The sequence below is a fragment of the Cygnus olor genome, chromosome 8, assembly GCF_009769625.2.
Source record: "Cygnus olor isolate bCygOlo1 chromosome 8, bCygOlo1.pri.v2, whole genome shotgun sequence".
NCBI lineage: Eukaryota > Metazoa > Chordata > Aves > Anseriformes > Anatidae > Cygnus > Cygnus olor.
Window position 1 is genome coordinate 6991813 of NC_049176.1, and position 18152 is coordinate 7009964.

The 18152-nt window shown below is 37.5% G+C and overlaps 1 protein-coding gene across 2 annotated transcripts in view; it reads left to right on the forward strand.

The window, feature by feature from the left end:
- DENND1B (DENN domain containing 1B) overlaps positions 1-18152 on the forward strand; it is a 159011-nt gene that overhangs the window by 54701 nt on the left and 86158 nt on the right. For both annotated transcript variants that reach the window (XM_040565506.1, XM_040565507.1), the window contains exons 4-5: positions 2781-2830; positions 10801-10920. In XM_040565506.1, the coding sequence (XP_040421440.1) occupies positions 2781-2830; positions 10801-10920 (170 nt within the window). The remainder of the gene's footprint in view (positions 1-2780; positions 2831-10800; positions 10921-18152) is intronic.

The following is an 18152-nucleotide window of genomic DNA, read 5'->3' on the forward strand; positions in this document are numbered from 1 at the left end:
GAGACATCTGAATGAAGGATGGTTTGCTTTCTGAAGACTTGTACAACCTTTTGTTTTCAGGAACAAACACATGCTTTTATGAAGCTTTTAATATAAAAGACAATAAATGCATTATTTTTTTTTGAGGATGTGTGTTTTGACTCAAGTGGAAGTCCTGGCCAGGCTATGGATCCGTGGAAAGGGTGACCCATTAGGAAGCAGAGCTCAAATTTTATTGAATAAAGAGGTTACTGAAAATATTGACTTTAATTGCACACTATTAGTGACTGCGTATGTGAATGTGTATATAACAGTCACTCGCATTTTAAACTTGTCTAGAAGCATCTTGGAGGCATCTTGTTTTCTTCCATTTTAAAAAATCTAAATAACACCTGTAATTAAGGGAGAAAACGGAGCCCTGGAAGCGAGGTAGGACTTCCATCCATTGATCTGTGTAAACCCAGCTTACACTGTCAGGGGAAAAGCAGTCAACTGCTGAGCTGCTTTGTCACTGACATAAGCTGAGAGAGGATTTTTTTTTTTTTGTCTATACTGTTTATACACCAGTCTATAGACCTGCTGGCTGGTTGAATTTTAAAGAGTGAGGAGGTTTAAAGACTTGTCCCCCGAGGGATGCTCCTGCCAGTTGGGAAGCGAGCGGAGGCTGCTCTGCAGAAGTTGTGTGCACGTGTGCTGCCGGGGGGGCCGGGCAGAGCGGGGGCACCTTGCCGTCCCGCGGCCGGAAAACTCACACATCGTCTTCGGGTCACTTGGTCGAAATGCTGAGCTACTACCTTTGGTTTTGGTTTTGTTCTTCCTGCGTGATAGTTTATGCTGAGAGGATACAGTGGGGAACTTGAATGAATCCATTTCCGTACCCGATTCTAAGTCTAAGCTCATCAGGCAGCAACTCAAATCCTTAGTAGTAAGGAGAAAATGACTTCCTATAGTGTCACAACAGGTGCGGATTTGGGGAGAGTTTAAACAGAGCATAATATATTATTTCTTTGGAATGGGAGAAACAGTCTTTGTGAGCCTGAATAAGAAACTGGAAGTGTTTAGGAAATTTCTGAGTCAGAAGTTTTGATTAGTCTGTTCTGCTTTCCTCTGTCAGTTTATTATTACTGGTACCAGCATCATGTAGGCTTGTTTCCTGCCTGCAGAAATTCAGATGTTCCGCTCTGTTTGCTGCTCCTCGTGCTGCCACAGTGGGCACTCAGCAGCCGGGTGGTGCCGGAGCACTCTCTGTGTCCTGCTCCTTAGAACCCATTTTTTGTAATTGAGTTCATAAATACTCCTTCCCAAAGCACAATGCCTTGCTTTCCTACCCTTCTTTATCTGTGCTGAGAAAGCTGAAGTCTGAAGGATTTCTTGAACTCTCTTATGTGTCTTAGAAACTCGAGAAAAATTGACTTCCTTACAGCCTAGTGGAGCACATCATATACCTTTAAAATATTACAACTAACGTGTGCATGTTTATTTAGAGGCTTTCTTTTTCTCCTTTCCTAAACTATTCATCCCTTGCTGATTAACTTGCATGGATTCTTCGTGTTTTACACTTTCGACTGAGCCATGCAAATGTTTGAAGTAAATAGTCATTGTGGTGTGCAGGAATTTAAATACATAATTTCCCCTAATGGGAGTTAACTGCAGCACACAGTAAACAGCGTGCTCAGGTGGGAGAGTGCGAACATCTCAGATCCAGTTCTGAAGCCCCCATCAGCAGCCCCAGAAATCTGCACTCAGCGTGCATTTTTCTGAAGACACACACCTCGCAGGATGACTTGTGTATACCCCGGTATATTTGTCTCTTTGTTGGCCTGGTACAAAAGGAGAACTGTAACTTTGCTGACCAACTGCAGTGTCATCAATTGTCCCTTCTTAGCTGACGTGTCACAAAAGGTTTTTTTTTCCCAGTTGGGAGCAAGGAAATAACTGTTTTTTTCTGGGTTCCTGTAAGAACACTGTTTAATACTTTCTGCTAACAGATCTGGCAATTCACTTTTTTTTTTTTTTAAGAGAAAATCATTGACTAGCTTGACAGCATTTTTATATTTTAATTAACACATTTTATTTGCCACTAAACAACTTCTTAAATAAAATTCTGTGAGAAAGAGCGGCATTATCCTTTTATATCGTGGTATAAATGTGTAGCTCTGGTAGATCTGTCACCCCCTTTTTTTATGAATAGTGAGGCTTGCTTGTGAAAACCAAAGGGTTAATCATATAAATTTCTCCTTTGGACCAGCAGAAGATTTCCATCATTTTCAGCATTTGACCATGAAGGATGTATAGAGTTGTTATACCTCTCTGTAATTCATTCTGCTGCCAACTTCATTCCCTTTTCTCTGCCTGCATTTTAATTGAAACAACATTTGTATTTTTGAGCCAGGATCTGTCAGAAGTCCCTGTGGCTAGTCTGTGGTACAAGTAGCAGCAGACGTGGCTTACCCATATGGTGTGGTGCTTCTTGTAAAATCCATATGGCCTTGTTGAAGGGAATCCCAGCGGGGATGTGAAGGGTGTTAATACCCTTCAGGCCAGGCCTTTCCCTCCTGGGGCTTCTATGGCATTGTCTTTGCAATCTGCCGAAGCACAAACTTAATTCCTTTTTAATAATCAATTATTTCAGTCCAGGAACGTGTGCTGTATTTTATGCAATCTTATATTCCTTGAGTTTATTGTTTGATATGAGCATTTTGGGTTATTTTTTAAAAGCAAGCTGTAGGGCAGATGCTAGCAAATAGAGATAAAAAGCCTTTTCAAAATCCTAACTTTATTTCTTTTACTTGTATTTACAGGAAGTGCTGAACAGCGTTCCAAAGTTCTGCTTTCCTTTTGACATTGAAAGGTATGTGGTACAGTTATTATTTATTGAAAGATATTTTATATAAAATGATACTTTGCATAATTGCAAGGAAAGATATAAGGAACAGGAAAATACATTATACTTCATAAGCTTGCACCTGTAGATGAGAAGAACATGTTCTTTGTTGTTCAAGTGTGTATTAAATCCTTAGGAGAAAATTATCACAGCAAAATGCAGAATTTTAGGGATATGTTCATCAGGATAGAGCAATATTCTGGCTCCCAGTTTTGTCCATTATAATTGTAAACACCATCTGCCTTAATATAAGGATATAACATAGTTTCCTTCAAACAGCAAGCATCTTGAAGAAAAAAAAAAAAAAAAGGAATGTTACATGCACTGGTATATAGAAACTCACTGACCAGTACTGAGAACATGTTGTTCGAGTTCAAAGAAATTAAGACTTCAATTGCTTGGAATTAACTGAATATGCAATTGATTTTTCTCAGAGTAGATTCAAGACCGTTATTTATAACTAATTAGCTCTTACCTTTCTGGTATCAGTTATAGTGTGGCTTCCATGTAATGATGCCTGTCATTTAAATGGTTCATATGAAACAATTTTATTAATTAAAATATTTTTGTGCTTGTCAAAATGATTAATGGTAAGTAATTTAATCAATCATACTCAATTTCTGAAACTCATATTGTCCAACTCAACAAAGATTGAGTTAAAAGCTTAATTTGCATAATTAATGAAAAGTACACCCAGTTAGTGTGTAGGTTGAGCTGGTTTCAGCACAACATTGGCATCAGTTGTGTATGAGAGCCCTGCAAGAAGCTACCGTCAGTGCAGTGAAAGATGGTGTGTGGATAGAGGAAGGAAGGAAAACACACTGGAAAAATAAAGATTGTCACAAACACAAGTTTTCGGAAGTAAACTATGTTCATTTAGTCTTTTATAGTTGAATTTAATTGTTTGATTTTTGATCTGGTTAAGCTCACTGTCTTTTAAGCTGTTTTAATGCCTTAACTAATACAATTGTCACTGTTGGCTTTAAAGCATTCAAGTCTTTAATGTGCTTAAGATATATACAGAATTCTGTTTAAAATTGGTAATGAAGATGAATAATGGAAATAAAATTTGAGGATAACAGAAAAAGGTGAGGTTCTGTTGCTGCCATCCAGTGGCAAGAACATTATCAGTGGTAGCAAATAATTATTTTCAACAACTTAACTTATGTTAACTGTTTCTGTTAAGCCATTCAGAAGACACTTAGTGGCTTGTATAAGACTGATGAGCTTAATCAGAGAACTGTGTGAATATATTAATTTATTTTAACTAAGTATCCAAAGTGTGTGTGTTGGGGGGGTGAGTATAAAAATTAAGGGATGTTTGTTGTTTGTGTGTTAATGGTTTTAATGCCCTTTGTCCTGTCCCCCAAAACTTTTTGAGTCTTGGTGTATATTTGGCTCATATTTGCTTGAAAAGCAGTGGTCTCACAGAGATGAAATTCCTACAAAATCCATAAAACTTGGCAGTTGGACAGAAGATGGGGAGAGAGTCTTGGAAGCTGAGTTACACTGACAGAACACAAACCTGGCTCGTTCTGTCTGGCCCGCCGGCTGCTCCGGCAGAGCACTGCTGTCTTTCAAGTCAGCCACTGGGAGCTGAGTTGTAGGGGATTTGTGAGAGAACTAAAGGCAATGTGGGGTCACAAGAGAGTGAAAGAGCATGGACAGGGAGGAGGGGCAGAGCTATTGTGGGGAACAGGATAGAAATGTTGGAAGCCCATTCAAGAATACGGGCTGAATGTTTACTGCCAACTATTTGTGGGACAACTTACGGCTGTGTGGTGTTTATGCTACTCAGTTCAGGCATTTTTATAGTATACACATATATTGCTACTTTTTTTTCTAAAGAAAGCTGTTCAGGTGTTCTTTTTCTCCATTTTTTTTTTGGAAAAAAATGGGACTGATACAGACAAGTATTGAGAAAAAACATTGCTATAACTCCTTTTCATGTGGTTTTCTTTTTGATGGATGTTGAAGATGTGACAAACACTTAGCTTTTTTTCTAGCCATAAACGTGCTTTTCGCTTGTTTGGTGAATGTTTATTTATTTTCTTGTATTGAGGACCATGATAGACCATACACTGAGTGCCCCCCACGTGTTTTACAGGCAGTTTCAATGACAAGTTCTGTACAGAAATCTTGGATTGAAGTGTAACACAAAATTTCTGTTTCATTGATTGAGCGTGTTGTACTCTAGGGAACATAGTTTCTCAAACTGTATTATGTGTACTATCCATATATAAACTGCTTAGAGCACCTTCTGATCCTCCTAAGAGCTAGGAATTACCAGTGCAAAAGTGGAACTTCCACTGATGCTGCTGATCAAGATAGCTGGAATAAAGAACATGACTTTGTTCCATAGATTGCTTCTGGGCTTTCTCCTACCATGCAGCAGAGTTTGAGTGTTCTTTTTATTAAATAGGTAAATACAACTCATTTAAGTAGTAAAGCTCTATTCTTTAGATTATGGAAATAGCAAAGTTAAAGCCCTGCTAAAGCACAGTGGTAAGTCCATCATCACATATTTAACTCCACCTCACCTGTGATTAATTAATGAATGAATTGAGAAGTGAACGAAAGAAAATGTATTTAATTTTGTTTATTCGCTATGATGCAATGATCACAGACTGAGATCCAGATTTGATTCTGTCATAGTGCTTACTTCATCTCACCAGACATACTGACTTTATCTTTTATGTGGATGTAGTAAATAGCTGTATGCTATTTGTTCTAATTATCAAAATTGCGTACTGTGAATGGTGATTAAAATCTGTAGGTACTCCCATTAAATTTAACCTGAAAGTCAAGCCAAAGAAGGCACAATAAATGATTGAAGTAATTGTTGACCATGACTTAAACTTTGAGTTTTCTATATAATTTTTTTTTATTATTGAAAGCAAGCGCATAATTTTTTGCTGCCTGGTATGGCTTACCTTTTACGTTGAAGGGATTAAGAAAGGAACTGTAACAGAAGTTCTTGAGCATTTATCCCAATAACCAATGTCTTCTTTTTGGGGGGACTAAATTATTTTAGACTTAATAAATAGCACAATCGTATACCATTTTAAGAGTTCATTTGTAGATATTTATGAATATGTTCCTTTTTCTTCTGCTACACGCTTCGTTTCTCTGCTTCTGTTCATATGGAATTGTACCATTTGAAAATGAAGAGGTTTTTCATTTCCTTGTAATGTTTGTTAAGCCAGTTTTTTCACATTAGAGAAATCATACTTCTTTTCTCTTGTTCCTTGCATCCTTTATGCAAACTCTGCATGATGTTCTTCGCGTCTTTCCACTATCAGCCTTCTGTATTTTCCCTCTCAACCTAAAACCTGTGTGTAACTTTGCAGAGCCCGTACCTCGATCTCTAGCTCCATCCATTTAGCTGGGTGATGGAGGAAGCATGCCAATGCTCCCCTTGTTCTTTTTGGCCCCGCTTCAAATTCAGTCCTAAGTTGCAAGAAGTCTGTGTAAGGACAGGAGAAACCCAGGTAGTGGAGTCATGGGTCATAGAGCAGGCTTCGAAGTGGAGACAGTAGTCTCTGATTTGGTAATAGTAATAAATGGAAGAAGTCCCAACCTAGGGTTACTGGTTCCCTGAAATTCAAAGCCCTTTAGAAATTCTAAAATTTGAAGAACTCATTTCAAACATACTTTGTTTCCTAAACAGATTAATTTGGAAGAAGAGTAACTCTAATTGAGAACAAGGGATAAATGTAATGGTCAGACATGCTGTTTTTTGTTGGAGGAAGAGATTTAATTTCTGCCTTAATCAGTTCTCTCAAGGCAGCCTTAAAATGCAGCATGCACAATGGCAATAGTATAAACAAAAATCTTTCAAATGATTGTTTACCTGCTCCATGCATATCAAAGAACCTTTTCTGCATTCTGTAGATATTTAGGGAAATTTTAAAAACTATTTTTATTCATATAGTGAACTGTAATAACCTTGAAAGAACCCATTGTAGTCTACAGAGTTAATAAGTGTTTACACACATCCTTTGCTGTTGGTGACTTATTGTTGTTGAACTAAGACTAAATGTAAGCATGCAATGCAGGAGCTGAAAGGAAGTAAAAAGCAATGCAGAAGAATGAGTGAGTTCGGTGACAGTTTGTGGCACCTTGTGCCTGCTGTCTCCCTGCAAGAGAGCAGATCCCCTTGTTTTGACATAACCCACTAGGCCACCATTTTGAAGTTTGGTCAGTTGATCCTGTGTTCTGTCAGAAAGTATAGGTAATACTTTCTGTAGGTAATTTCACTAAGTAACAATTGTGTTTTACACATGATGTTAATGCTAAGGCAAACTGCTAGAAGCATCTTTGCTGTGAGTTGGTAGCAGTTACAGGAGCTGTTACGTGCCACCAAAGTCAAAACTTCACCTCAGAGGCATAAGTCTCATAGCCAAAATTTGTCCACATTATATATGATACATGCAATAGATACATTAAATCTGTAATGGTAGCACTTTTTGAATGTTTTATGTGTCAGGTTTATACATTTTGGTTGTCTACTGTTGTACAGAGATCTCTGGTCATCATTAGGTTGTTACTGTAAGGCTTACGTATAGTCAGTTTTTCTTCTGATGAAGAGGAGTAAAAAAACAGGCATCCTTGCTGCCCCCAGCTCTTATGTGGAGCTCTCGAATTAGCAACCCAGGATTAAATCAATATTTTAAACTCTAATCAAAAAATGTGGTGCAGATGGATGATCGCTAGGTTCTGCTAGCTGTTCCTTGAAGCAAATGGAACCAAATGGAAACTTTTGGTTGTTTGTAGAGATTCAGCTTTGGAGTTTTCCTCAGTTTGAACATCCGGAACAAGTTACTTACACTCTTTTTGAAGTCTGCAGGATGAAGTTTTCAAGCTGAGCTGTTTTCACACTGACTGTCAAAACACGGAGTTGTATCTCCTAGAGAAGCCAAGGGAAGATGTTGAGTTGGAGGCGGTGAGATGGCACGGGGATTGCCTCCCACTGGACTGCCATAACTTGGCTGAGCTATTTTTAATACAAAGAGAATAACAAAATTTAAATCTTGTTTTTAAAGTGGTCTTGTGTAATGACACTTTTATACATGCTTTAATTGCAACACTGGATATTTTCCCATGTCATCTACCAGTGTTGGCAAGGGAGGAGGCAAATAACTTTAAGCAAGGGACCCTTACTGGCATGAGGTTTTTCTGTGGCTAAGGAATTGTTTTTAAGCAGCAATGGAGACGAGTCATTTGCCTGACATACATATACACAGTACAGAAAAACCAAAGCCTGCATAGATGGACATCTGTTAAGAATAGCTTTTTGTAAATCATTGATCATCCCCTTGGGTTAGGGAACCGCGGCCTACCCACGCCAGACTAGTGTGTGACTGCCAGGCCCAGGTGAGGCCGCAGCAGAGCAGGGCACGGGTGAGGGCAGGAGGCAGCCAAGGGCGCTGTGCACGGTGTGGCTGCCAGCGCTGCTGCTGCTGGGCATTGTAAGCACCCAGTGAGGCACCAGGCTGCAGATTTCTGTGGAGATCTGCTTGCAGGAATAAAGAGACAGGTGCAAAGATGTGAAATAGCAAACTGGATCATTGGAAGGGGAGTAATAACATGCTGTTATTGATGGTTCTCTGTTGTGTCTGACATAATATACAGGCAGCATTCAAGGTATGTAAAAGAACCTGAAAGATGAAGCACTGAGAGAGCCGATGAGCATTTACTGTGTCTTAAAAGCACACTGGGTTGTTCCAGTTTATTGAAGACAATTGAGGAAAATACTTGTAATGATTTAAGTGTAATTACCTAATGTAAAAAAGTCCATTTACTATCATGGATCTCCAGTGGTTCTACTGGACCAGGATAAAGATAACTTGTACTGTTGTTTATATTTAGCACAGGCTTTTATTTTGGCCTTGTCACTGAATGTTCTGAAGGGACAAGACCAAATGGAAACAAGTGGGAGATTCTGCAGTCTGGGTAGTAGCATCACTTGGGTAATATTTAAGTTGTTGTCATGTATCATTAAGCAGTATAGTGTGCGTGTGTCCCACATAATTTCTTCATCCCTTTTATTTCCTCCTACTTTCTTCTTTCTGAAGGGAAAATTTTTATATTTTATTTGTTGGAGCTTTTTGAAAAATTGCAGGGGATAAATTAAAAAAAAAAAAAAGATGCACTTAGTGGAAGATGGTGAGATTTGTGATGGTTCTCAGCTTCTGCAGGAATTCATTTTCAGCTTGGTATGTAAGAATGAACCATACCTGACATATGTTAACCATATCACTCACTAGCAGCCACATAGGTATTCTGCTGAAGAAGATAAATTAAGAATGAGAAAATAACAGAGGAAAATAGAATTTCAGGCAGAACTACTGCATTTTACGTTTTCAAATCTCCCCGCACTTCCCCTTACAACTTTGCTTTTATTTGCTTTTAACTATGCCATACATTATCTTTTGTGGTTGAAAATGACGAGACTCTAAAGCTTGTTTTCTTTGGAAGGTGTTGGAAAAGTGCAATAGGTATTTCTGTGAGTAAACTGAAGATGCAATTGTGTTCTGAAATGCTTACACTAAATTCTATGAAAATCACCAAAATTTGACCACATTGAGAAGCCTTTGGAAGCGTTCCAGTTTTAGAGTTTAGTAATGATGTTTACTGACCAGTACATTCATCTGAGGCATACATTGTAATTCTTGCTTCAGAACTGGGCGGGACTTGCCTAAAGTTGTTGTCACAGCACTGGACGGCATAGCTGAGAGCTGCTCCGTCCTCTGCTGTCCTCTGGCTGAAGCTGACAGGTTGCACAGGAGAGAAAGGTGTCTGGCTCAAAAGCGAAAGGAGGCAGGAGCCACGTCACAGCAGAGGAGGTGCCCTGATTGTAGAAGGAAATTGGGAAAAGGTTTATACTGTCAAACAGAAAGTGGGGGTAAGGAATGGAGGTTAGGACTAGGAACTGCAGAGTTTGAGGAATCAGAGGTGATGCTGAGAACAAACCACATTACCCTGTGCTGGCTGAGCAGGGAGCTTGGGGATAAGAGGAAATGGAAGACCACACAGGGAAATATTGTGCAAACTTACTCTGTTGCAGGTGGTATGTGTTTTGGTATAGTCTCGAAGATGCTATTGCTTATTATTTTAGTTCTTGTGCTATTTGTTTTTGATTATTTTCTGTCTTTTGCATTTGCAGAATAGAAAAACTTGCACTGGAAAATAGGCTTAACAAAAAGTTTTCTATTGGGCAATACATAATGGAAAAAAAGTGGAAGAAGTGTAGGTGTGCATGGGAAAGCTACAGGTCTACAGAAGAAAAAAATGCTGGTTTTCTAATGCATGTCTTAAGCCAAGCCTGTGCTATGAAATTAATTAAATTATTTGTAGAACTTCAGACCTTTGTTTTGGCTGGCATTTTTCACTGTTGAGGTGTGCTCAAAGCCAGGAAGCTGCAGCAAGCTTGTGCTGCTCCTGCTTAGGCCTTACTTAGGAAAAGACCTTAGGAAGCGGCCTGCCTACTGAGCTCAGGGCAGTCCGGGGCAGTGTCCTGTCTCCAGCAGCACAGGCAGGAACATTCCAGTCTCTCTTTATGCAGCAGCTCCTTCCTCATCTTTATCTACCCTGCTCTATACTTTCTGTAACTCCTGTGCCTTCTTTTTTGTGATACGGGGTCTGAACCTCACATAGTCCTCAAGCTGGGGGCTCACCGAGGTGGAGGTGGCCAGATCCAGTGGATGGGGCTGCCGGGATGGTGGCAGGAAGTACGGATGAACAAGAGAACCGACCTCTTTGGTGCCCAGGGGGAAGGTGTGGGGTGGAGGAGGCAGCCTGGAGGGAAGGAATGGAGAAAAGGGTTTTCTGAGAAGGATAGTGAGGTTTGAACGTGGAAATGTTTGAGACCAGTGACTTATATGCTAGTGTTTTTCATGATTTGGTGTTCTTAAACTCTGTATCTAATTTTTCAGGGTGTCCCAAAACCAAGTAGGACAGCATTTTACCTTTGTGCTCACTGACATTGAAAGTAAGCAAAGGTTTGGATTTTGCCGTTTGACGTCAGGGGGCAAGGTCTGCCTCTGTATTCTGAGGTAAGTTGGAACAAGAAAAAATGAGTATAGAAGTGAATATAGGAAAAATACAATGAAAAATGATCTTTTGGAAATCTTCTGATAGTATTTTGTGCTTATCTGTCAGTATACCATTTCTGTACAACAGTGTTACCATTGATTTCAGCTGAAGAACAGTCTCGAGCCCCATGTGACTGTGTTCTTGAGTGAGGCTAAATGATTCAATTTCTGCTTAAAAGCTTTGCAGGCTTTGAATGTTATCTGTATGTTCTTACTTTCTAATGTAATCTTTGACAAGTATCCGGTCAATTTAACAATGAAGTGTGCTATTCTGTATTCCTGTCCTTGGAAATATGATTTTTGGGTGTGTCTTCCATCATCTTTAGCCAGACTATTTCTCTTATGAGAAACTCCAGAGCCAAATTAATTGTCAATGTACAGCATGCCGGTTTGGTGCAGAACAGACACTGAAGAAGAAGAAATTTACCCCAGCAAAACATTTTGTTTTTCTTTCTGGTTATTCTTTGTTCTCCTTGAAGATAATAGTTTTGGTAGTGAAAAAACAAACAAACAAAAACCCCAGAATTATTTAGTTAAAGCCTTTTTGTACTGTGCTTTATTATAAGGCCAAATTGCCAGTTCAATTAATAGCCTACCAGTTTGTAATGTTCATAGAAAAAATGGGAACATCCAGTTCGGAAGTGCATTAGGAGACCCCAACATCTGGGATTTTAAACAGGTTCTAAACTAATGTTGAGGGCCTGTGCACTGGACTTTTTGGGGGCAGGTAATTTAAAAATAAGTATTTGCTATAAATACTGTAAAAATTTACTACCATATAATAAAAATAACAAATGGAAAAGATTTTATTTTGGAAATTAATTGGCTTTCTGTGATCCTGACAATACTTCTTTAATACTACTCTAGAAGGATTTAAGTCAGAATTTTGGAGCATATAATAGCTGTTTTCACTGTGCTAGGTTTTGTTGGTAAGTCTTGTTAAGGCCCAGAGAGAATATAAGTGTATGCTCTTAGCGGTTTTTTCTGAGCTAGCCTTTTCTTCCCTCATCAGACTAAAAACAAATGTTTTTTTACTTGTACTCCTAACACTGTCTGGGTAGCTTCTAATGTTGCAGTAACAATTCTTTAATCGATTACGCTCAAGTACGTACATTTCAATACTGTATGTAGTGCTGCAAAGCAAAGGATGCAGATTCTCAGTTGGTGTAAACAGAGGTATTTCTGTTAACATTTCCACAGAGACATACATCAGTTAAAGATTAGCCAATGGTCTGTTACTTGGCAGAATAACTAGGAATATGAAAAGTGGCAAGCTATAATTTTTCACCAAACCATAATCAAAACATTGCCTTTATTGCTTTTATTGTGACAATTTCAAATTTACAATGCTGAATGCATAACAGCACTAGCTTCATGGAATTGTACTTCTAGATTGGTAGCTCTTTGCTCTCCAATTTGTATGCCAGTTTGAAATAGTGTTTTGTTCAGACAGAAAGAATGTATCAGTATTTTCCTTTGATGCATTTTAGTACCCAGTCTGATTTCTGCTCTAAATCCAGGATTTGTTAGGAATGACCAAATGAAAGGAGACTTGCTAGCAGATTTCTTTCAGTGTTTCATCTGACTCTCCCTTGTAAATGTTAATTTATCTTAAAGTAACCAATATCAAAGAAAGTTTAACAAAGAGTTGCTGTCTTTATGCATAAAGATGTGTACAGGTATGCACACTTGCTCTCTTTTCTTCCATACTTCAAAATAGTGTCAATGTATATTCACGTTCTGAATTTACATGTAATGACTTGTGTATGAACAGTTCAAACTACTTGTGTCTGTCACAGATATGTACATAACAGTCATGGACTTTATATAAACACACAGATGCAGGCATACAGAAATACCAGGTCAAACTACTGCACATCTGCACATCTCCATATGCATGTATTTGTGTATCTCCACTAAGAAGAGGAATACATTCACACTGCTGGTTGGGGCTTTAACAAAGACAAACTAGAGAAAGTCAAGTATAGAAGACTTAACTAAATGGCAGTAGGTAACTGAAATCTAATTTATAATCTCTGAAAAGAAGAACAGGAACAAGCCAATCACAGAGATGAGAAAGAAATCCATAAAAATTGGGGCAGACTGATGAGTAGGGAACAGGATGGCTTCTCTCTTCTGAATGTCTTTTGAGAATGGTACTATGTCATATGTTAACCTGTGCCAGGCGTGCTAAAGTACTGGGATTTGAACTGGTTAGTGGGATTCTCAACTGTAAAGGGAAGGAGAGGCTTGTCCTCAGATTTTACACCACCAATGAAAAGCTGCTTGTGAGGTTAATTCTTGTAGTTTATCTCTCTAAAATTCATTCTTTATCTGAAACATTAATTTAAGGAAATCAATTTTGAATTTGCAGCCACATAGTCATACTTAAAACTGGAGAATTTAAATCAGAATATACACCCATCTTGTAAAACATACAGAGAAATTTCATATGTACATTTTATATACACATGTATAAGAACAATATGAAAAGAATTGTCTCCCAAATCAGAATGTTCTGTTCAAGTTCTCTGTAAGCACGAATACAATTAAATAAAAATGCTCCAATGTAGCTATCCCAGGCATTTTTAGTTGAAGAATTTAACCGTGGTACAGTATTTTCTAAAGTGATCATACGTAACTTGACTGCAGTTGCCAATTTCAAAATGCAAATGAGTGCATAATCACAGTAAGATGAGAAAACACATTTTGGATAATTCTCCAGAAGTTATGTGTGATTCCTTGAAAGTCTTTTTGTTAGTTTGTTTTTCTCTTTCAAACTGCATGGCTGCTTTGTGAAGCTCTCGGTGTGAATCCCTGTGTCACCTCTTCCATCTCTACAAACTATTGAACTCATGTAGCCCCTTAAGAACAAGAGGTACCACAGCAGGAATATTGTAATATACTCATATACTATACAGGATCTTTTCTTCTAATTTTACTTTTTATATGCTAATTTAAATAATAATTTTGGCAGCTCAGATTTGAAGTGGCAAAGTAGAAACATTGATGTTCATTTTTGAATAATACAAGGAGACTTAAATCTTTTGGGTATTGTTTCTGTATATCTCTGCTGTTTGTAGCAGGAATAATACTTTGTGAATTTACATTAAGCTGTTTTTGAATTGTCTGAATGGTTTTAATACAAAGTTCAAATAATTTGACCGAAATTTGTTTTGTTAAAATCTTGAAACTGTTGATGGAATCTTGAGGTTGCCCTTATGTATCTAGAGAAATGGAAAATGCATCATTAAAATTTTCAGTCTTAGGTTTCATTAATTTTACGACTGTAAAATTGTCACCTACGTTTCCAAATGAAATGCTCTAATAAGGAAGACAGGTTTATGTGGTAAGCCTTTGTAGTTCTTCAGTTCAGACCACGCTTGAAAGTTTCTCACTCTTCCTTTAGGCAAATCCCTTAGAAGCAGAATGTTTCAATTTTACACATTTTGTGTCAATTTTCCAGACAGAAAAGTAGCCCCTAGACATTAGACATTTAGCTACGGAAAGGCAGTTTCCTTAGTTTTATTTGATTACTAAAAGTTAGATTCCTGCTGATAGTTCAGGACTGTTAGTGGTTACCTGACTATTTGACAGAAAACATTTCCTTTCCTTTATTTAACCTTTGACTCATGAATGTAAAAGTTTTATCAGAGCTATAGTAGAAGCACAAGTGAGGTGGAAGTCTACTTACTGCAACAAGGGTTATGCATGACTTTGAATAAAAGTCTGAGCTCCTGCCTTGTGGCTCATTTGGATTAAAAGAAAATGTTAAGTATGTTTCTAATTAGCCATGAAATATCTTGTGCTCGTGTTCTCATGACAGGCAGTGGCTGTACTCTTAAATAAAGACCACTGTATTCTAAACCAGGAAATAGATGTCTTTTAAAGCAAAACTGCTTAGGTTTTGATATTTTACCTTATTGTGGGAATAATGTTTTGTGGCAACTTCATAAGAATATGAAGTTGTTGTATGTTTGTCTTATATGCTTGTTTCTCAAAAGAGTACTGGATGTAACATGCAGTCTGCAAAGACAATGTGTGCAATTAAAAAAAACAACACTCAATAAGCCAATGATGGTTTCATAGTTTAAGAAACTAAATTATTTTTATTTGAACCTTACACTTCTAGATACATTAAAGCCCTGCTTTTCCTCAGTTTTATCGACTGCAAAGGGGCTTCACTGATAACCTTTTGACATTTTTTAAGACAGCTAATTCATTATAAAATAGAACAATCATAAATAATTTTATGAATGTGTGCGACAGTAACATCTTTCTAGTAACAGACTTTAATTTTGATTTTATCCACTGTTAAGGTACATGTTAGTGTGACAGTTCTGAGTTAGCAGTAATATATTACAGGTCTCCTCTATTCAGCAATTCTAAAGCCATTTTTGCAGAGAGTGCATTTCTGTACTGACGTGCTTGAAAAAAATGGTTACCCAACTTAACAGATGTCACTGGATATTTTGACTTTTCCGTACATAGACTTGTTCTACTGTGCTAAATAAAGATTAAATAATTTTTGCAAGTTTTGCCAACACAACAAGCTGAGAAGATTCCTTTATCCTAATGCTTCTGTTCTGTCACGCACACAAGTCCTGTATACAGCACTTTATCCAATGCAATATACTTACTGGATAAAGATGTAAAGCTTAAGTCATGGGAATGCTCATCTATGAATAAATCTATTTACTAGAGTAGTCCAAATAAGTTAATGGGATTATTAATACAAGTGCTTGCAAAACCGGCCTGTGATATAACAGGAAAAGAATGTTGCTTGACAGCCATGAAGATGTTTCAAAATGAAACGAGCTTATATTTGGTCTTTGCGTTGAGAATCTGAAATCCCTCCTGACTGATAGCTGTCTGAATTATGAACAAACACAATCTGTGTTTGTTTACTTTTAAAAGCAGAGATGCATTGTGTACACTAATACAAACACACACTTTATTGTTTGCAAACAACAAATGTAGCAATTCTTTATTGTACTGAAATAATAGCAATTAGTAAATACATAAAAGAAAAATATAAGAACTTGTTTGCTTTGCATTAGGTCTTTTTTTTTTTTTTTACAGTAAAACAATATAATTAAAATTACTGGCATAAACTTTTGCAGTTGAACTATGCTTTGTAAGAGCTGAAGATGTGGGAGAAAAAAACAGGACAGATTTTGGTGGTCTTTGGTTTCATGCCATAGAATATAATGGAGCACTTGTTTTGATTGGTCTTAATTTTTCAGGTTTAAATGGCATTTTGAAATTATATTAACCTCATGTCTGTGGTTATAAGGCTGAAAGCAATTCTTTTTCCAGTATTTCAGCTCAAAAAGGAAACTGGCATTTTTAAACTATGTTCAAGTAGTCTGTTTTTACAACATATTTCTTTGTGGTTTTGTTACATGGAGACAAGGAAGTGCATCATCAACCTGATTTTGCCAAGGGAAAGAGTTCTTGTATTGAGTACTCTGGTCAGCATGGCGTAACCGTATGAAAGAAAAATCTTCCCTGGCTTTGTGCTCAGGTTTATTAATTTCAAATAATGAATTTGTCCTTGTTGGGCATGTATTTTAAAAATTGCATTTAATTTTTCTTTTCAAAGTAAGAGGGGAGCTGAGATCATAGATATAAGAAAGAAATATGGTTAATATTTTATCGAAGTAGGAGCATTTATTTTTATAGCATGCTGTTCATAAATACTCATTATGAAAAATGAATGATCAGATAAGATTTTAGAATAGTCTGCAGCAGAAAGAAATATGCTTGGGTAATATAGACTTCTGCTGCTGAGGTCATGGCAAACCCTGGCAAGTTTTTAGATAACGTAAACTACTTGTGTCCAGTGTTATGAAAGTATTTTGCAATTTAAACCTTGTACCTCGGACAAAATGCTTGAGCTGTGTCCTGACCTCTGCTGCAGTTCGAGACTGATAGAATTGTTCAGTGGCTCTTGCAGTTTTATTTTCCTGTCCAAGGTAAAGCTAATGTGATTTCAGAAGGTAACAGAACAGGAGTCTGAGCTGGAATAAAACTCCAAGATGAGTTGTTTTAGGAGCTGTTGCAGTGAGTATTTTACAGGGGTGTGTAGCAGGCCCGTAAGCAGTGAGTGGCCATATGCAGGTGCAATGAAGTAAAAGTTACGATTATATACAAATATTCTGAAAAGCAGATGCAGTAATGTCACACTTGAACTACTGTCAACAATACCAAGTGTTAGAAATGTCTGTGAGCTTAAAGAGATTGATCAAGTTTCAATAATTAGCCAGTACAGTGTATGGTAAAGTGTGTTAAAGATATGAATACACTGGCTTAAAGATGTTGTTGCCTCTGTGTTCATTTGCATTTGCAAGAGTACATTTGTGATGGTTCTGATTATTATTATTTTATTTTGTTTTAAGAACTAGCAGTTAGGCATTTATAAAGATAGCAAAGTAAGACTGCTATAAAATGCTTAACTATAACCGTGTTCCCAAATCAGATGTCTGCTGTTCTCTTTCTCTGCTGTAAGAACTGGAGTCTATTTCTAAAGCCTGGGCAGCTGCTTACTGAGAACAGAGGTGTTAGAAAAAAATGTACCTCTTCACTCTGCTCACTGGGCAGGAGTAGCCTTGGCTTCTGAACCAACCCATAGCAGCTTTCCCTTTCCTGTAAGGGAAAGCGTTTAGGTTGTGCATACTGGGCTCCTCAGTTGCAATTAGCCTAATGTTTCCTGAAGTACATTTTTGTCATTTCAAGGTATAACCACACCATGCATTACAGCTTTTAAAAATGCGCCGGAATTATGTCCATGGATTCACACTGTGCTAAACAACCAAATATGTAGTATTGTTACGTACAGGTATAAAATGTAATAAAAAAGTTTCAGGCTTTATTTCTTCCCCCAGCCCCGTCAAATCATGAACAACTAATATTATACTATTCATGGTAATGTCCTTTGTGATAAAGTTCTTAAAAAAAAAAAAAAAAGTCTTATTACTTCTGTATCAAATGCTTGAGTAGTTATTATGTGGTTCTGTAGCATGCTGTCTCTGTTGATGTCTCAGCTAAAGGTAACTGTTCTGTAAATAGAGCACAAAAAATAGAAATGATGGCACCATGTTTGGGTTTCTCTTCTCATGCTCTTCAGTTATGTTATATTTATCTTGGATTCTGTTTAACTGTTTGGGAATGTTGCGTATATATGCGCTGTG